At 38.7% G+C, this 22,170-nt stretch overlaps 1 protein-coding gene across 1 annotated transcript; it reads right to left on the reverse strand.

Annotated features, from left to right (window-relative positions):
* Nucleotides 1-649: 649 nt before the first annotated feature.
* Nucleotides 650-2,162, reverse strand: LOC133107394 (olfactory receptor 51E1-like). Its single transcript, XM_061216386.1, has 2 exons — nt 2,045-2,162; nt 650-1,612 (listed from the first exon to the last, which is right to left on the reverse strand). The coding sequence occupies exons 1-2, from the start codon at nt 2,057-2,059 to the stop codon at nt 650-652; spliced, it is 978 nt and encodes a 325-aa protein (XP_061072370.1). The 5' UTR covers nt 2,060-2,162.
* Between the last annotated feature and the right edge of the window lie 20,008 nt (nt 2,163-22,170).

Here is a 22,170-nt window from a genome sequence, read left to right on the forward strand (position 1 = left end):
TAATGTGTGGTTATTTGCATTACTGTCACCTTCCTGTAAGCTTCAACCAGTCTGACTTTTCTCCTCTGACCTCTCTCATTACCAATGCATTTATGCCCGCAGAACTGCTGCTCACTGGATGTTTTTTGTTTTTCACACCATTCTCTGTGAACTCTAGAGACTGTTATGTGTGAAAAATCCCACAAGATCACCAGTTTCTGAGATACTCAAACCACCATGTCTGGCACCAACAACCATTCCATAACTGCTTAATACTGTCTAATGATTATGAAGTATCTTGTTGAAACCTGTTTTAATTACTGATGAGCTGATTATTAGTTAAAATACTAAATAAATTAAATTTATGTTTTGCAACATTGTGTAACAGACATCAAATAAAATGTAAAATGGTTAAAAACAGAGAAAAAGGTACCCTGTACACGGTGTCATATCTGTGACCCCCGTACCTCTGTGTATTGCAATGAATTACAGTTTATGTAAAATGCTAAATGTAGATCGGAAAAAGTATTTAATTCTACAGGCAGAGATAACATATTCTTGTCCTTCTGCAAAGCAGTGTAAAGACATTAATGACACAGTAACATTTTATTTGAGCTCATTGGCTTTAAAAAAGTTGTTAAAGAATTAAACGTATGGGACTACTCCATCATCACCTACATAAGTTATTTTTACAAGTAATAAAGAGTTTGAAAATCTGAACCCTCATGGCTTGAATGCTAACTCCATAAACAACAGGATTAAACAATGGGGGAAATATCAGAAAGTAAAGGGACATGAATATCCGAGCATTATAAGGTACATGACTCATGTTGAAACGAGTTTGAATTACTTCAAAAAACCATCCCAATGCATAGTTAATCACAACCAGCAAGTGTGGGGTACATGTCTGAATTGCTTTCTTCTGAGAATCTTTAGAAGCAGAAAGACAGATTTTGAGTATTTGTGCATATGAAAATAGTATCACAAGGAACTGCAGAGTAACTAAAAAAACAGTTACCACAAGGCCAACTATGCTGTGAATGGAGATTTCAAAACAAGACATTTTGACTAATTCAAAATTCATACAATGCAGCTTTTCTATGACTTTGTCACAAAATGTACGCTGTACAGTTAATATGAAATAGAGTCCAAAAAGAATACAAGGATAAATCCAGGAAAATGCAATAAGGGCACACACTTTTCTATGAGACATTAATCGGTGATAGTGTAATGGCTGACAAATGGCAACAAACCGGTCATAGCCCATCACTGCTAAAATATTAAATTCAACTGAACCATATGTGTGTATACAAAAGATCTGTAAAAGACAAGCAGTTAGAGACATTTCATAAGACTGAGACATTAAATAGCCAAGTACTGATGGCAATAAAGGTGTGCTGCCATAAATTCCATTCACTGCTAAATTACACATAAAAAAATACATGGGTTCATGTAGATTTCTGTTTGTGTAAATTACGAAAATAAGAATTACATTTGCTAATACCATAATGATGAACAAAAGCAGGAAACCTGTGAAGTATACATATCTATGGTCTTCTAGTTGAGTGTATGCCATCAATATGAATGACGTCACCACTGATCCATTCTCCATGCTGTAGTTGTACAATAAACCCTGCAGAGAAAAATAACATGGATTTATTAACAATTTTATTTGAAGACGAACAAGGACTGAATATTTTTTTTAAACTAGAATGTGAGGATTTATCTTCCAAGTTGCGACAGTGAAAAATGACATTAAGTGACATATTTTGCACACACTAATGACCAACTGGGGTCACAGATGACCACAATTTCAAACTAATGAAATTGAATCACCAAACAATTTAAATACTTTTTTTTTTCTTAAATTTGAAAAATGTGATTAAACATGTTAAATATGTAAAAGTATATATGTATATTATTACAATTGCAGCACATTTAGTAATCATTATTGTCACCCACATTGGTTTTATACTGGGGAATAAAAATCCTTGCATCGTAAAGTTCCCACCATGTCTAATGTCTTAGAAATAACATTTCAGCAAATATATAAATAAATACATACCCAGCCGTATTTCATTTAATGTTGGCTTCCTTTTGTATTTATTTGTAATTATTGTTATTATATGTTCTAACTTACAACCCTGATGGTGTTCTGCAGACAAAACACTGATGGAATGGATTCTTCACACAAGGTTTTTATAAAGGATTCTCCCATGTAAACACGCGGTTACGTACGGTAGGAGACCTAAGCGCAGACAAAGGGATAATCAGAAACGTGGTTTTTTACAGTCCAGATGTCAAAGCCAGGAGATCCAATAAACAACAGTTCCAAATTGAGTAGCCAAAAGAATAGTGATAAACAGTCCAAGCTCAAAACCTAAACCTCAGAAGTGCAGAGGTACAACAAACCTTCTGACAAAGTTTACTGCAGAGACTGAGGTTTAAATACATGAGGGAAGGTGACAATCTAGGCGGGGCTCAGGAGAAAGTTGGGCTAAACAAATAGGCAACTGGTGGGAAACATAATAGGGTAATGATACAATAACGGGGGGAGGCGAAAACGCGCACTGGATGCACATAACACATGTAAAACATACGGCTCCGGATTAGGGAGTGGACATTTGCATAGAGTAAAGACGTAGTGATAGTAAGAGACAGGTGTGAACCCTTCAGTGAAACTAAGCAAGTGGATAATCAGGGATAGCATAGGAAAGCGGAGTTATAGAACAGCGTGGAAAGCTAGGAGATTACGTTGAGTTAGTTACGTGATTAATCTAAACTACCCAATTAAAGTGACTGCTAGTTTGTTAGTTAGACAGAAAGTAAGTGCATTAATCGGATTAGTACTGTACAATATCTAAATTAGTAGTAGTTAGTAAGAATAGTGCTTTACAAGGTTTAACTATCGAGCGAAGCCGGAAGTAAGGAAGGTGAGGCTGGAAGAAATGTTGAAAACCCAGAAACTACCGAAACCACTCGAATAGTGAAGCACACAGACAGAGGAGTGACTCGGGCTCAGAAACATTCAGACACAGACATAACAGGGGATCACGAATGCAAAACTGTAAAGGGAACAATAACCAGATATAATAATGAAAAATAATAAATCACAAGAATAACAATAATAAACAATGATAAACTAACAGACACACTCAGAAACACACGCCTGTTGTAATCACTTGACGATGTCATACCTGGGCTATGTTCAATAAACTTACATCCGTAGTGACACTACAGTTAAACACAAATCCCAAAAGTCATTAACTGTAACAGCATTGAGTACAAGTGAGTTAATGGAGAAGCAGCAGGAGAGCTGTATGGGTAAACAGTAGGCATGTTCATTTTGTTAATTCTGGCTAAACAAACTTACTATACTTGTTATGTTCTAACACATGAAACAAATCTTTTTGTGCATTTGTTCTTAACCTCAGAACTTAACTTTGTTAACTTTGTTCTCATTCCCTGATTGTAGGTCTGCCCTCGGCAGTCAAAGAAAATTTACTTTAAAAAGTCGGAAAGCTGTTTTTGCATTTTAATAAATCTTTTCATTGGCTGGCAGTTTCAATACCCTGTAAGCACCACATAGCATAAGATAACATAATGACGAGAACAGGCCATTCAACCCAGGAAAATGCTTGCCTTTTCTTACCACTAAAGGGTACTTACTGCTTAGTTTGCTTAATAGCTAAATAGTATCTAGCACTGTATCAAACCTGGGGCCTCATTTATAAACGTTGCGTAGGCACAAAATAATGCGTACGCCACTTTCTAAGCAAACTTTGGCATTTATAAAAAACGAACTTGACCGGAAAATGTGCAGTCCTCCACGGAAACTCTGACCCATGTGTACGCACATTAACTGGAGAAATGAGAAACTGTGCCTTTAATGCTCGTGATGTAAGACCAGGAAAACGGGAAGTGAAACAGAATTTAAAAAGGTATAAAGATTTGCCGGGAGTTGTGGCTGGGTATGGCTGCTGTAAGGACGTGCTTCGTCCCTGTTATACTTCTATAATCTACTATTATTACTATAATCTCGCTATACGGGTTCTCTCCCTTCCTAAGTGCAACACAACATTTGGCGACGAGAGAAGTCGAAAATGATATACAACAGATACCACTGTGTAAAATAAATCGAAATTGATTGTTGTTGATTGTACTCTTAAAGGGTTCTGATTTTCTGCATGTTTACACTAGGACTCGGAACTATACTGTCCTCTCAGGTCCTATTTGCACTTGTTCTTGTGTTTAATTTGCACTTTGTTGTACGTCGCTCTGGATAAGAGCGTCTGCTAAATGCCATGCAATGTAATGTAATGTAATGAAATATTACCTCTCACGTATCATATACGAAGAGTTAATTTGCAAAAACGGATAAAAGCCTCTCTTACAACGAATAAACAAACAGCTGTTTGATTGATGTTCCCTGGAGTGCCCAAAAAATATGATTTAGGATTATAAATATAAACGGAGATGTTGTTGTAAAATAATCCCTCGAATATGTAGACGAATTGTTAAACAATACTTCATGTTATTAAATGTATTCTCATAAATAATATGGTGAACAGTCGGACAAATTACGCTGCACTGATGCCGTTCACAATGCGTCAGTCGGGCAGATACGAGTTTCATATATTGTTATCATATTCATATATTATGTTTTATAATGTGTTTATTGTTATACATTTTTGTTCGTTTTATCTCTTAATTTTGTAACTTTGTTTTCAATGGTGCTAGACAAATAACGTGTATTATTATTATTATTATTATCATCGTCATCATCACATTCATTGTGCAGAACTGTTCATCATTTACAATCAATCAGGATAATTCCCACACCTGTAGCTTTTCAGAGGCAATCAAATGGCTGAAATCCCTTTTCTTGGCCTTCTTTTCAGCGTTTGCCATTGTCGTCTTCGTGAAATGCATATTCATTAGGGGTGTTTCACTGCCTATTTATAGGCAACTGTGGGCGGGACATGAAGCTGGCAAAGTTGCGCCACATTTAGAGTTGATTGTGATTTATAAAGGAAAACTGGCGTGGGACGTGCGTATGCACTGTTTTATAAATCAGAATATTCAGGTTTCATGCTTACACAACCTTTTGACGTGAATCCTAAGCACAGTTTTATAAATGAGGCCCCTGGTCTTGAAAACCCCCAGTGATTCTGCCTCAACTACATGCAAGTTGTTCCACATAGCGACCACTCTCTGGGCCTCATTTATCAATATTTTCGGAAAACTGTGTGAAAATGTTTGCGATCGAAAATGAACTAAACATTTCCGCGGGACTCATGAAAGAGTACGCCCAGCTTTTTTTCATATCCACTTGTTCATAATTACCAATCAATCGTAAACAAAAAGCGTGTGCACAAAATGAATAATTAGCATAAAATGGACGCCCATAAAATACCTTATAAGGACCACAGAAATCAATTTCAGGCAATTTAAATAAATGGCAGACAAAAAATAATGTGTACGCATTATCTGATTTTTTAAAATCATTATATGACTGTGTGTGCTACAGCTACTTTGTAACTTCTCTTTGCGAACATGAAAATATACAGTACTGTGCCAAAGTCTTAGGCACCCTAGACTTTACGATATATATGTTTCTTTTTTTGTGTGTGTTAGTATAAAAGAACACATCTGAGATTTCCAAATATTCATTTTCCAAAAGATTTACTTTTACAGAGACATTTTTGTATTTAATTTTAACCTATTACTGTAAGCAATTTACTACTTTTTACATAAAAACTTGATCAAGGCTGTCTGAGATCAGAAGCAATGAGCCAACCAAAGTCTGCAGAAGAACTGTGGCAAGTTCTCCAACATGCTTGGAACAACCTCCCAGCTCAATGTCTTATAGAACTGCAGGACAGCGTTGGCTATCTCAGAGAAGTGATGCAGTTTTAACACCGAAGGTGGTCACAAAAAATATTGATTTGATTCAGTTTTTAACTATTACTCAAATGTAATGTGAAATGTATAGTACGTTTATTTTAAGACCTGACACTGAATTATTTTTGAAAGAATCTTATCTGTACAGAATGTTATAAAGGTGCCTAAGACTTTTGCACAGTACTGTATGTAAAACTTATTTATTTAGGCTTTATACCATGATGTTTTCTTAGAATATACTTAAATTTGAACTCGCCGTTATTGTTCGTTATTTATTCTGTTCAAAAGCAGATGAGGAAATTAAACTGATCCTCGTAGTGAAACATAAAGCGATGTGCCAAAACTGACGAAGATCCACTGGGAACAAAATGTTGTCTACAATAAAGGTGTGTAAGGAGCATATCAGTGTGCAGGCTTCCTTCTTTTCATCCAAACTAACATCTAAACATTGGTAATTATGTTTAGATGTTATGTTTATATCGGCTACATAAACTATGTATGCACCACATAGGACTGGAATGCTGCATTGGCCTACGCATCAGAGTTATTGCTGTTTTTTTATCTCTGTCTTGCATTTCACATACTGTGGAGCAGGTAAAGCAAACATAGTTTGAGATAAAACTGGAGGCAAAGTTAGAAAATTATATGAGAGACGTTGCAGTCTGGGATTATCAAGGAACCCAAGGTGACCACCAGAGGGCTGGGGCTCATTGGTTTCACCTGGAGTTCATTAGTGCCAGAGGATTTCTCCTCCTAAAGAGTATTTAAGGCCAGTTCTGGCAGTCTGTCAACGCTTTTGTGTTCAACTGTTCGCTCTTGCACAAAGCCGGTAAAGCATTAGGTAGACACTGTGAAATTACGAGTCAGGTACTGTGCTGGTGTGTGGTTCTCAATTCATTTAAAAAACTAAAAGGTAAGGAAGGTGTTCAGCTGGCAGTGTTGTGTTCACTGACGCTTTCCTCAAGGGTCTTGGTTTTCTTTTTCTTTTGGGCTTGTGTGAGCCACCGGTTGAGGGACGTTGTCCCCGGTATGTATTTTGGTTTGCATTTTGTCCTGAGCTGCGCCTCAAGGTTTTATTTTTGTGCCTAGTTTTTTCACTAGGTTGTATTTTATTTTGATTCTCGGTCTGCGACCGTCAGTGCTCAGGTACTAGCACTTAGTTTGGTTGGGTGGTTCGCCCTGTTCTCAAAGGGTTGATTTATTTTCTAATAGCCATTTTTGGGCTTCATTTCTGTTTCTATTCAAAAGTTTGTCCTGTTATTTTCTTTTCCTCCCCCTGTTCCAGGAGAAGTTCCTTTCGTGGCTGTGTATCCCTATTCCCCTTCCTCCCGGAATTTAGTGGCGAACACTCGTTTTTTAGTGTTCGTTTAGAAGGGGTTTTACCTTTGGTCGCTTCTGGCTCTCCGCCCTGCCCCGACATTACAGATCATATCGGAATGACCGAATTGCCACCTTCTGACTGGACAAAACTTCACATCAATTTCTGAAATGAAATGTGAGGCAAAAAAGATGCGCTCTTTCCGAAGTAGGCTACGCCATGCCCCAAATCTTCTAATAGGCTAAAGCAATACATTTACATGTAATGGTAAGAGAGGCCCGACATATAAACCACGCCATATTTATAGTACTTTTAGAAATTTTTTATGTGTTTTATGGAATTTATATTCAACTCCACTCAAGCATTTATTAATCAGGATTACTGGAATGAAACCTCACCCATTTTAATGTTGAATCCTATTGCGTTTTTATATGATAGGAATAATTATAATATTCACTTGGCTTATTCAAATAATTTTGCCACTCAATCTAAATCAAATTAAATTAATGCAAAAATAAATGCACAAAGCACGCTTTTACCATGCACTTTCATTTCCACACACAATACGAAAACTTACATCCGAAAACTTTGAAAAATCCCACATTGTTTGTGCAAATGCATTTCCAAAGAATTTAGGGGAATTTTGTTTGGCTCACGTTTGATACTTTCAATGTCTCTTTCAAGGTCATTTATATAAATCTGGAAATTCCCACATACCCTGCTCAGATAAGATCCCTCCTATTACTACTCTTTGTCTTGTACTCTAGAATCCTCACTGAATGTCAAAAGGTAAATGGTAAATGGTTGGTATTTATATAGCGCCTTTATTCAAAGGTCTGTACAATCGATGCTTCTCATTCACCCATTCATACTGTAGGTACTAGGCAACCCTTCCCTTACATTGGTGGCCATATCAACTCCAATTCCCCACAACCCACTCACACATCTAAGTGACTTTGACTGCGGAATGATTGTTGGTGCCAGGTTTGGGTATCTCAGAGACTGCTGATCTCCTTGGATTTTCACACACAACAGTTTTCAGAGAATGGTGCAAAAAACCAAAAACATCCAGTGAGCAGCAATTCTGCAGGCAAAAACTTGTTGTTAATGAGAGTAGTCAGAGGAGAAGGGCCAGACTGGTCAAAGCTGATGGGAAGGTTACAATAATGCAAATAAGGACACATTACAAGAGTGGTATGCAGAAGTGCATCTCTGAACACACAAGGCATCAAACATCTAAGCAGATAGGCTACAGCAGCAATAAGTCTACAGAATAATAAATACCTAATAAAGTGCTGAGTGTATATTTAAAAACCAATATGCTAGTGAATATGATTCAGATACATGTAATATAATGAATGACAACGTAAGAGAAAATAATTCTATCATCACCTTCCCTGAAGTTAACTTATTACTTTACCACTAAAGAGTTTGTAAATCTGAACTCTTATGGTTTGAAGGCAAATTCCATAAATTACAGGATTAATGATCAGGAAAAATATGACAGGAAAAAGAGACAAAAATATCTGAGCTTTACCAGGTAAATGACTCATGTTCAATCTACTTTGGATGACTTCATAAAACCCTGCCACCGCAAAGCTAATCACAGTCAGTATGTGTGGAGTGCAGGTTTGAATGGCTTTGGCCTGACATTCCTTAGAAGCAAACAGGCAGATTCTGAGTATTTGTGCGTAGGAAAATAGTATCATGAAAAGCACAGGAACTACCATACAGAAAGTTACAATAAGTCCAACTATGCTTTGAATTGAAATTTCAAAACAAGACAGTCTGACTAATGCAAAATTCATACAAAACATCTTATCCATAAACCTGTCACAAAATTTACGCTGTACAGTGAGCATGAAATACAGCCCAAAAATGAGAGAAGGATAAATCCAGCACATTGACATAAGTATGCACACTTTTCTATGAGACATGATGAGGTGATAATGTAATGGACAACAAATGGCAACATACCGGTCATAGCCCATCACTCCTAGAGTAGCAAATTCAGTGGAACTGTATAGATGTACACAAAAGATCTGCAACAGGCAGAAGACCAGTGATATTTCATGATTTTGAGATAATAAATGGCAAAGAATTGATGGTAGAACAGATGTGCTGCCATAAATTTGACTGGCTGATAAATTACAAATAAATAAATACATGGGCTCATGCAGACCTTTCTCAATGTAAATGACCACAATCAGGACTGAATTGGCCGTTAATGTAAGAATGTACAGGAGGAGGAAACCAATGAAGTATAAATATCTGTGATCTTCCAGTTCAGTGTATGATGTCAATATGAAGGATGTCACTGCTGATACATTTTCCATGGTTACTTGGATGTTGATTCAGCTCTGTGGAGAAGAATGTGAGGGTTTGTGAACATATTTTAAAACAGAATTAGCATTCTACTTAATACTCTAATACTCAAAGTCAAACAACATTTTGCCATGTATTCAGTCAACATGTGTACTCATAGTAGTATGTTTACTTAAATGTAATATGAAGCAGCCCTTATTAACAGACAGCACAAAATCCAGAAGTGTTAATTTATTCTTAAATAAAAAAAACTAAATTAACCAGCTTATAATTCACTATACTTAACTTGGCATCTTTTGTCTGCATAATTGAGACATCCTAATACAGCATTTCCCATAAGCCAAAAATAAACATCATTCGAATGCATGTCTCTTCCATAAACCTTGAAAGATCATTTAGGCCTGTTGTTGACACGTCAGATCAATGTCACTTGCTTTGTGCCAGGAAAATGCTGTCTATATATCTACAATATATGGTAGATGAAACATCAGTTGGTTGACCTTATCTCTAGTACTCAAGATACTAAAATATTTCTGTTATTGTGTAAAATGACGTTACGATGCATTATGGGCAGGATAACTATTGTTATCAAACAAAATATATATTTTTTGTTGTTGTTATTGATAATAATATTCATCATTACCATCATCATAATGGATTTAAAACAGGCTGCTGTACCAGACTGAGAACGTTTCTGAAAAATCTACAGAAATACATATATGCTACAGCTCTGGCACATGTTTAGTTATTTACCTTTTTTCTTCGGATGGGGTTTGATGGCTTCAGAGAACCTTTCAGAGTTCTTACAGTTCTACACTCATGCAGCACATCTGAATGACTAAAAGAGATGTCTACCTTTCAGTCTTTTATAACGACACAGCCCCGTAAAATACACACCAAAAAACCCTTTGAGACAGGACAGCACATAACATTCGATACCTGTGAGGTATTGCATCAGTATATTTTGATTTATTATTTAATGTTTATTTCAGTAGGGACAATGCCAAGAGACATGGCATCATTACTGCCAGTTTACACCAGGGTCATGTAGCTGATGTTCTGCATACAGAGATTATAGCAATTGCTAGTTTCCCTAGTTGGGCTTTTTTATTAAAAGAAAGGAAAAAAATTAAAGATAAGACACAAAGTGTTAAATGGATGATGTTAAGAAATATGTACACTTAAAATATACAAATTCAAGCTGTTAAATACATTCACATAACTTCTGGTATGCTCAGTCATATATTTAGTGTGTATTTTGAAAACACCCCAATGATTCCATTCATTGACAAGTGTATAATAAAATATGTTCAAGTATGAGGGCAAATTGCACTTTTCATGACTTCTAATTCTGCAAGCAGTTTCAGCAATCTGAAAGAGATTCCAAGTTTTGGTTTTTAACCCTGTCACACAGATGCCAAATCTGGCCAATCCCTGCCTATTTAATTCTATTTAATGTTCTATTAAATGCTTAATGACTCTGGGCTGCTTTTCCCGAAGCCTTTGTAAGGCTGACTGACTGTGATCCCCTCACCTTTTCCATATTTGTTATGTACGGTGCAGAGAACCACAGGATAGGCAGACCACAGGATAATCCAAAATCATAGTTTTAATGTTCAGTAGTCAAAGGCCAAGAGACCCAGTACACAGCCAAAAACGAAAATCAAAAGAATGGTCGAAAAACAAGCAAGAGGTCAAAATCCAGAAAATCACAGGGCGAAGGTACAGAAGGGCAGAAACAAACTTGTAGTCAAAAACACAAAGCGAAAACGTTGAAAAACCTGGACTGGATGCATGAAACAAAACATGTAAGACATACGGCTCCGGATTAGGGAGTAGACATTTGCAAAGTTTGAAGACGTAGTGATAGTTAGAGACAGGTGCCAACACTTTGCTGAAACTAAACGAGTAATCGGGGATAGCATAGGGAGGCGGAGTTACAGAACAGTGCAGAAAGAGATTGCGTTAGTGAGTTAGTTGCATGAATATTTCTAAACTACCCAATAAAAGTGATTGTTAGTTAGTTAGTTAGACAGATAGTAAGTGTATTAATCGGATTAGTACTGTACAAAATCTAGATTAGTAGTAGTTAGTAAGAATCGTGCTTTACAATATTTAACTACCAAGAAAAAGCAGGAAGTAAGAATCGCGAGTTTTAGAAGAAATGTTGAAAACTACCGTAACCACCCGAACAGTGGGACACGCAGACAGGGGAGTGACTAGACTGGTAAACATTCAGACACAGACATAACAGGGGAGGACAATAGAGAACTGTAATGGAAAACATAAACCAGGTAACTATGAAAAATGAATAATAACCATGAAAAGATACAGAACAAATACAGAAACATTACAATATTACTAGTGAGCGGGTGAAGTTGCCTTCCTCTTGGGACGGTACCATAAAACTTTACAACCGCACATGGTTCCAAATCCAGGAAATTAGAATCTCTACTCTGCACTCTCATAGGAAGCCGGAAGGGTAATCAAGAAAGGCATCTGTTTTCTTGCGAAGTTACCCCCTCTCTCGTCCCATTTTCTAATCAGGCCTCAGCCGTAAAACTCATTACGACAGGGGGCAACATCCTTTACGGCACAGGAAGGTTTGAGAAAATACCTCCTGCAGGGCCCTGACATTGTTCTCCTGAACCCCCCTTCATTACTCTCTCCCTCTTACATCTCCCTCTATGCTATGCGTACAGCACTGGATGATTCATGGCAAGGCCAGTTTAAATAATATTCATGTTTGGTATCATTTTTCTTGGCTCAGTGTGACTGGTACAATGGTCTCAGTTCCGTAGCAATGTACCAAGGATATCCAGGAACCTAGGGAAAACGACGGAAATCTGATCCAGTGGAAGTCATTTGGCTGGACCCCCCTGTCTAAATCCCAACTGGTTATAAATTACAAATGGTTAATTATTAACCCATTTTTATGGTCAAACATCAAAGGCCTGGTTTGCTTTTAAGGGGAAGATACAAGGGGTCAGGAAGATCTGTTGCCAGACTCCTGCACCTGTGTGTAGAAACCCTTGCCAGGTATGACAATGTTTTTACTTTGTACTCTGTGTGAAATTGTATTATGTATTAAGATTTGTAACTTTGTGATTTGGTTATAATTTGAAGAAGTGACCTACCTGGCAAAATAAATAGTTAAACTTGATCTGTTTGGTTTTGCTTACAGAACACTCACTGTTACACAGGGAATGCTTGGTTACCCCCTCAAACTGGTCTAGGGAGGATGTAAATTTACGCTTAATGTATCACGGCGTATCACACCCGTAGACCTCTGATGGTAAATCACTCGCCTCCGCATGGTAGTTCATTCATGTCAAGAACAGCCGTAGCTAATGTTGGTCTTCTTGGGTCCCTAGGCTGTAAACGGATATACCCAAAAGTCGGCGGTGCCAGCAGAGGACTGTTCAGGGAGCCTGTTACGGTACAGGATTCCTGTAGCAATCAAGTCCAAATTTAGATAATGAAAATATTATAAAATTGGAGTCAATTATATTGAAACAGAGTCAAGGTCTATAGGAACTGTAAGGCGCACCATTCTAGAGGTTCTGGGTCAGTCCATATCAGTATAAAGCGGAAGGCAGAGTGGTACTACTGTCTTTGTCACTTGGTATTATTTTCCTGACTGATCTAGTCTCTCCACGGAATGGCTCATTATGTAATAACATCAACCTCTTCCTAAACAGCACCTGAAGGACACAGACGCAGATACCTTCGCCCTAAACAGCTAACTTCGTCATTGGGTTAGTGGGGGGATTACACCTATTTTACGCTACGTTGTTTGTAAGTTATACCTTAAGCTCTACCTTAACGTTTCGCGTGTTTACCGAAACATTCTTAGCTAAGTATACCTTCTGTAAGTGGTACTTTTGTAAGATTGGTCTGGACCACTCTTAGCTATACCTCATCAATGTTGTCAGCTCACTCCGCTAGTGGCCAACACTACTACTACCGCAAGCCTCTGAAATCAGCTGTTCTTCTTAGTTACATCTCAATCTGCTAAGAAATATGTACACTAACAATTCTACAATTGTGGTTAAATAATATTACTGAAATACCACATTCATGGGACTGTTGTCATGCAAATAATAAAAGTGTACATTACGAAAGATGCAAGTTGCACTTTAATGAACATGTTGCCTAATTGCCTTTTAAATTATATTTATAAACTCCCACTCTCTCTGTGAGCTGGAGCGATGTTTAACCATAGTTCTTTTTTCGTTTTGTTGGACACTATAGTCCAAAAACTGGGAAATCATTTCCACGCCTGTTCTCTAACAGTATCTCCATTTCATTTGCTGTGAAGCTGTGGGACTGCTTCTTTCTCAGATTTTTCCACCTTAACTTATGTAAAAAAAAAAGAAGAAATTTTAAGTTAATGCTGGTATCAAATATAAAACTAATGAAAAGCAGTGTGACACACGGTGGTATACATACCAAAATATGTCATCATTCAATTTTGTACACATTTCCAGTTCTCTAAAGTGAGTAATGTTCTTTGGCACTGGGATGGGATGGCATCTTACAAACATATTGTTTTGTTGGTGTAAGATAATGTGGTTGCAGGTTATCAGATCACATTATCTTTAGTTTGGTTGCAGGAGCACCAAATGTCTGAGTTGGGCAATGCTGGCACCATGGCCACTAGGAGGCTTGAATAAAGGGTGAACATTATGCAATACACAAATAAGCATGGCCGCTACTATTATTTCGGGATGTAAATATGTATTGTATGTGTTAACTTATTCAACCAACCATTTCCAAAGGACGTATTTATTACCAATACATTTGATTTCAGGTGTTACAGTGATAACATTGTTTTTCAGTGTGAACACTGGCATAATATGCTAACAATTATGAAATGACAAATTAGTTACAGAACTGATCTGAATTAGCCAATGTGAGATGCAATGAACTGGCAAGAGAATGTAGGCTGTCACAGCTACAGTATATGGGCGCATTTGAATTTTGCTGTAAATTGCTGTGTTTTGCATATAAGATGAGTTCCTTACTCCAATGAAATGTTGGTGATTAGGCCTACCTTATTTATTGTCTTGACGTAAACCACAATATCAGGTACATGTTTGTACTTTTTTGCTGATAATTTGCAGCTGTAAATGGGCTGACCATGTGTAAGATCTGTGACTGTGACCATGAGACTATTTGTGGGGGTCACTATCAAGTTATGATAGGGCTACTTCATCAACATTCACCATCAGCTTTGATGATGGAGAAGCAGATAATTTGGCCCAATCTTCACACCACCTCGTTCTCTTTTTTCCTCCACTCATCTGCTCCCCGGCTTTCTTTCACATGATTCTTGACAGGAGGTGAGGCTTTTAAATTCATGAAAGGGATTAACAAAGTGAATTATAGGGGATTCTTCAAGTTGAGTTTGGTTAGCAGAATGAGAGGGCACAAATGGAAATAGGCAAAGGAGAAATTCTGTACAGATATTAGGAAGTATTTTCACAATGTGTGGAATAGCTTGCCAGTGCATGTAGTGGAGGCAGAAACACTGGGGGTTTTCAAGATCAGGCTTGATACAGAGTTAGATTCTCACTTAGGAGTCGAAAAAAAGCAAGCATTGTTGGGCTGGCCTCTTCTACATACTTCTAGGCAGGAGATGAGTGGCAGTGGGGGAATACGGAGGAAGACACAGTGGTTGCGCCATTCTGAGTATGCTGTTTATAAAATTAATGGATGGGTAATAATAATAATAATAATCATAATAATTATATTTGTATAGCACTTTTTCAGCATACAGCATATTCAGTGTGTGCAGAACAAGACTTTCATTTCTAATGATTTGCATCGCATTAACATGGCAGCATATTATTATTTTGATAAATTCAACAGATACAAAATTAACTAACCTGAATTCTAACACACAACATTTTAACTTAGTTCTACAGTGAGGATCAAAGTGGTTTGTGGGTGAGACATTGAGTGACTGTGAATGCACATGACTTTGTTTAATTGCTCAATTACTTTGACAAATGTTAATAAATATATATAGGCACATATATACTGTAGGCAATAAATCTGCTTCTACTCTTTCTGCTCTTCTACGATGCATGATTTAAAAGTATAGTTTGAGTCATTCTTTTCCATTTCAACGATAATTCTGCAGTCTGAAACGCATTTCTTCAGTCAAATCTTAAGGAAATGCCAACTGTCTGCCATCAACATGGTATTTGCATATTACGTTACCTTTTCTAGTGAGATTGTATGTTCTCATCTGTAATGCTAATGTTAATGAGAAATATCCCATATCAGCCAGTCAGCAATCTAGCTAGCAAGGTATAACTACTTTTAAAAGTCTAACTATAGGCTTGCTAGCTATTTGACTAGCTGGCATTAACACTGTCATTGCCATTTTATCGTGTAGCTTGAGCTACCTGGCTAGCCTAGTGAACTCACTTTATGAATAGCCTAATAAACTAACATAGCTCAAAGTTTTCTGTTTATGTGCGCCGATTTAGCTGGCCCCAATTTTGGCCGCCTTGGCGTTACTGTATCCGATACGTTTTCACAAATTGAACGCTTGCCACTTTGAGACTGGCGGCATGCTAGACTGTCAGTGTGATACTGTCATCTAGCTAGCTATTACCTGCACGCAATAACGTTGCCAAACAGAACAGTCCGTTTAGAATTTCAGATTAACATTCATGTTTAGCATTGTGTTTCGTCTATGGAAAATGAATTGTCGAAATCTATCATTTTGAAATTACAAAAATAATGTATTCTGAATTAGCCACAGAATGGGTGGTCTTGGGTCCATTCCATTTAAATTACTGTATCAGAGTTAACTTATTCTTTTTTACCAATGAACAGTTTGTAAATCTGAAATCTTATGGTTCGAATGCAAATTCCATACACTATGGGATTAAACATAAGGATAAATATCAAAGTAAAAAGAGACAAGAATACCTTAGCTTTACCAGGTACATGACTCATGTCAAATCTACTTTGGATGATTTCATAAAATGCTCCCACTGCGTAGTTCATCACAGATAGTAAGTGAGGGGTGCATGTTTGAAGAGCTTTGGCCTGAGATTCCTTTGAAGCAAACAGGCAGATTCTGAGTATTTGGGCATAGGAAAATAGTATCATGAGAAGTGGAGGAATAAGATTCAAAACTGTTACAAAAAACCCAACTATGCTGTGAATAGAAATGTCATAACAAGACAGTCTGACTAATGCAAAATTCATACAATACACCTTATCTATGATTCTGCCACAAAATGTAAGCTGAACAGTAAACATGAAATATATTCCAAAAACAATACAAGGATAAATCCAGCACATTGAAATAAGTATGCATACTTTTCTATGAGACATGAGGAGGTGATAGTGTAATGGAAAACTAATAGCAACATACCGGTCATAGCCCATCACGGCTAAAGTGATAAATTCAACTGTTCCATATAGGTGTATACAATAAATCTGCAATAGACAAAAGGCCAGTGATATTTCATAATTATGAAATAATAAATTACAAAGAATTGATGGTAGAAAAGATGTGCTGCCATAAATTTGATTCACTGATAAATTACAAATAAACAAATACATGGGCTCATGTAGACCCCTGTAAATGACCACAATCAGAACTGAATTGAGAAATATTAGAAGAATGTATACAAGAAGGAGACATGTGAAATATAAATATCTGTGATCTTCCAGTTCAGTGTAGGCTGTCAATATGAAGGATGTCACCGCTGATATATTTTCCATGGTCGGCTGGATGTAGTCAGAACTGTGGAGAAGAATGTGAAGGTTTGACGTGCACTGTCTGTAGTGCTGGATACACTCTAATGTGGCACCGGAATATACATTAATTTCCCCATCCCATTCCAGGTATCCGCATTTTTTTCACATTTGACCCTTTTTCTCCCAATTTGGTAGCCAATTGTACCCTATCTAATCCAATTTGTGTTAGCTGGGGATATACGGCCCACACCCCGTCCCGTGACGCCTTCTTCAAGCCGTCTCGTCCCATGCTCGTGACCTGAGGCACCCGGGCTGCTGTTGTATGCGACAATCCGCAGACTGCCAAGTCCCTCCCTCTGGAGCAGCGAGTCAATTGTGCTGCTCTACGAGAGCTGGCCAAACTTGGCTTTTGGCAGCACCAGGAATCGAACCTGGTCCTCGGTCCACGGCTCCTCCTGCACTTAATTTTAATTGCTCTGCTTCATTCATAAATGTGTTTAGTAGACAGTCACATATCCTTCGTAAATAAGACATTCATTTCAGGAAAACCGCATCAAGGCCAAATTATTACATTAATGGCATTTGGCAGATGCTTTTATCCAGAGCAACGTACAGTTGATTAGACTAAGCAGGAGACAATCCTCCCCTGGAGCAATGCAGCGTTAAGGGCCTTACAGCTGTGTGGATCTTATTTTGGCTACACCGGGATTAGAACCACCGACCTTGCAGGTCCCTGTCATGCACATTAACCGCTATGCTACAGGCATTGCAAGTTTTATATACAATAAATGATCAAATAAATATTATTAGTAGTAATATCAATTTTATTATTGATAATATCTCATTATCATCATCATAATGGATTTAAAACTGCCGTATAAGATTGAGAGTGTTGGTTAGTTATTTACCTCTTTCCTTTGAAAATGTTTTGATGGCTTCAGAGACAGACTTGAGTTCTTGCAGTTCTGCAGTCATGCACCACATCTGGATGACTGAAAGATATATTTGCACCTTTGAGTCTTTTATAATGACATGGCCATGTAAAGACACACAGACACACCACGTGGTATTGTGTTTGGTCTCCAGTTGTTGATGAGCACCAGAGGGGAATTTATTTATTTATATAAAGGAAATAGGCGGAAACCCAGGCGGACACAGGGAGAACATGCAAACTCCACACAGAAAGGCCCGGGCAGGGCGCAAACCCTCAAAACCCTTCTTGTTTTACTCATCACCTGTCCATGTGCCTATGGTGCCTATCCAAAATGACCATATGTAAGATTGTCATTTATGGTTGTTTTAGTGACATCTGCAATGGTAGATGGTAATTCCACACTGCAAATCCCATGTAGCCTTCCAAATGTCAACAGTATCGCTCGTGTTGTGATGCAAATCAATTTACATACACATCTAAAGTGAGAATGTCTGGAATCAACTGGACCTTATATAAGAAATGATATGCATTACTTGATTATTAACTTGCCATTAATTCAATTCAATTCAATTTTATTTGTATAGCGCTTTTTACAAAGGGCCTTTGTCGCAAAGCAGAGACTCTATAGCTTATGCCAGTCACCCACTCCTGCCCCTCAACTATAGGACAGGCGAAATAGATACGTTTTTAGCCTAGCTTTAAATAAGGTGATAGTGTCTGCACCCCGAACATGAGCAGGCAATTTGTTCCACAGGAAAGGAGCACGATAGGAAAACGCTCTGCCACCTATGGGATTTTAGTTATTCTAGAAATAACAAGGAGGCCTGCACCCTGGGAACGGAGTATTCGGGAGGGAGTATAAGGATTAAGTCAATTGTAATTAATGCATCACATTACATTACATTAATGGCATTTGGCAGACGCTCTTATCCAGAGCGACATACAGTTGATTAGACTAAGCAGGAAACAATCCTCCCCTGGAGCACTGCAGGGTTAAGGGCTTGGCCAATGGCTGTGTGGATCTTATTGTGTCTACACCGGGGATCGAACTGCCGACCTTGTGGGACCCAATCATGCACCTTATGTCACGGTAGGGCGGAGCAGAGGAACCATGCGCAGACACTGGGATGTGAAAAATGGCAGGTTGAATGGCAGATAAAGGGGCAGACGGAGCGTAATAAAAAAACAGATAAAGTCCAAAAACCGGGAGGTCAGTCCAGAGGCATGATCCAACAAGACAAGCCAAGAGTAGGCAGGGGTCATATACACAAGGAATCCAGAGACAAAAATAAACAAGGCAGAATGCAACAAGGGCAAGGGCTCGGGAAACAAGCGCTTGGGAAGAAGGTGCTAGAACAGGGTAAAGGAATAAAGGGCTTGGGACTCAACAACAGAACAAGGCGAACTAGCAAGGTGCAACTGAAAAGGACAGATATAAATACACAGGAGAATGAGACAAACTAGGCGGGCATGGGCAGTCTAACAAATAAACATCAGGTGAGACACATGAAAGGGTAATAACACAACAACGAAATCGCGGACCGGATTCACAAAGGCACACATATAATACAAACAACTCCGGACTAGGGCGTAGATAATTGCACAGAATCAGGAGATGTAGAGATACAAGAGACAGGTGCGAACACGTCGCTGAAACTAAGCAAGTAATCAGTGATAGAATAGGGGGGTGGAGTTACAGAACAGAATTGAAACTGGAGATGCGTGAGTATGTTAGTTATGTGATTAAATCTAAACTACCCAAATTAAGTGACTGTTAGTTTGTTAGTTAGACAGTAAGTGTATTAATACGAGTACTGTACAATATCTAAATTAGTAGTTGTTAGCAAGAATAGTGCTTTACAACATTAACTAGCGAAAGAAGCCGGAAGTAAGGAATGCAAGATTGGAAGGAAGTTTGAACCCCAGAACTACTACTGTAAACACCCAAATAGTGGAGCATGCAGTCAGGGCAGTGACTTGGGCTCGTAAACATTCAGACTCAGACATCACTGAGGAAGACGAGTGCAAAGACTAAGGAATGTAAACTGAACACCAGACATGAATATTCATTCATTCATTATCCTAACTCGCTTATCCTGAACAGGGTCGCGGGGGGCCTATCCCAGCATACATTGGGCGAAAGGCAGGAATACACCCTGGAAGGTCGCCAGTCCATCGCAGGGCACACACACCATTCACTTACACACTCATACCTATGGGCAATTTAGACTCTCCAATCAGCCTAACCTGCATGTCTTTGGACTGTGGGAGGAAACCGGAGTACCCGGAGGAAACCCACGCAAACACGGGGAGAACATGCAAACACCGCACAGAGAGGCCCCGGCCGATGGGGATTCGAACCCAGGACCTCCTTGCTGTGAGGCGGCAGTGCTACCCACTGCACCATCCGTGCTGCCACCGGACATGAATATGAAAAATAATAATGATAAAAACTAACAGACAGATAATAGGAACATAACACCTTAACTTCTACACTAGAGGATGTAATCCATACCCATAATGAGTACATACTATGAACTTGCTTATGCTATTGACATTTAGTCCAGGAAATTCAGTTTTGTTCTCTGCAGTACGCACACACACACAGCAGTGTTTAGATATCGCAGGCTTAATAAATCTTAAATTTAAACTTGAAGTCTGTCTTGCTTGAGCTAGGTGCGGCATGTCTGTGTTATGACCATTCCATAATGGTGAATCCTGAATCATACAGATTGATCCAGCTCAGATAAGTTTAAACCTTCGTTGTTCATATAAAATTATATTCTTTTTGTACTGTTATTTGTGAGAAATGGACAGGATGGAGAGGGGAAAAAGTAATTACTTTTTCAATTAAAAATTATTATTTTTATTTGTTTTTATTTATTTTATTTTATTTATCTTTTTTCTTGAGATAAATACATGCATTTGTCTCAAGCTAGACGTGTAGAATGTTAGGCTAAGTTAGATATTGAGCATACAACAGAATGTGGTAGCAGTAATAATGACTTGAATTCAATTATGTAAGTTAAGTCTCTCAGCTTAAGTTTTTTCAGCATCGTCAATCCTCATACTCTTGTGTGCTGTTGTCCCCTTGTAAAAGTTTATGTAGATGCAGTTTATATAGACGTGCTCAGCTCCCTCCCATTTTGGAATGGTATGGTATGTCAGCACCCCATTACAGTCTGCTCTCTCCCCTTCAGAACGCGCTTCCAGCGATGTGGCCCTCCACGGCGACGAAACCCCACCAACCTCTGCTACCCCTCACTGACCCCCTGTGACAACTTCACAGTTGCAGGGGGGCTATGGAACTGCCAAACTGCCACACGGAAGGCTGACTTCATTACTGGTTATGCCTCCCTCCTGTCCCTACAGTTCCTTGCCCTCACCGAGATCTGGATTACACCAGAGAACACTGCCACCCCCGCTGCCCTCTTATCATCCTTCTCCTTCTCACACACCCCCCAGGCCCTCTCTCCTCAGCCCCTGACTCTCTCTGTCCTCTTGTCTCCCGGCCTGCTCGATCCTCCCCTCCCAGCCCATGGGTTTCTGACCTTATATGTTCCTCCAGGCCCAGCCTACGTGCAGCTGAGAGGAAGTGGAGGAAATCAAAAGACCCATCGGACCTGTCTTCCTACCAGCGGAATTCTCCTCCGCTATCACCACTGCCAAAATAAATTACTTCCAAACAAAAATCCAGAATTCCACTTCTAACCCTCGTCAACTCCATTATTCCATAACTCCAACTCCGGTATTTTTTGACGGGAAGGTTGCAGATATCTGCAGCACCTTCGCGACCACCACCACTTCTATGCCTGCCTCCCTTTCTGTGTCTGCCCCCTGTTTCTCCTCTTTCTGTCCCCTTACTGATGCTGATGTCTCACCTCCTGCTCTCCCACCGCCCTATTACTTGTGCCCTGGACCCCATCCCCTCAAACCTCTTTCAGGCAATCAAGCCTGACATCCTCCCATTTGTCACCTCCCT

Source organism: Conger conger, chromosome 13 (assembly GCF_963514075.1).
Source record: "Conger conger chromosome 13, fConCon1.1, whole genome shotgun sequence".
Lineage (NCBI taxonomy): Eukaryota > Metazoa > Chordata > Actinopteri > Anguilliformes > Congridae > Conger > Conger conger.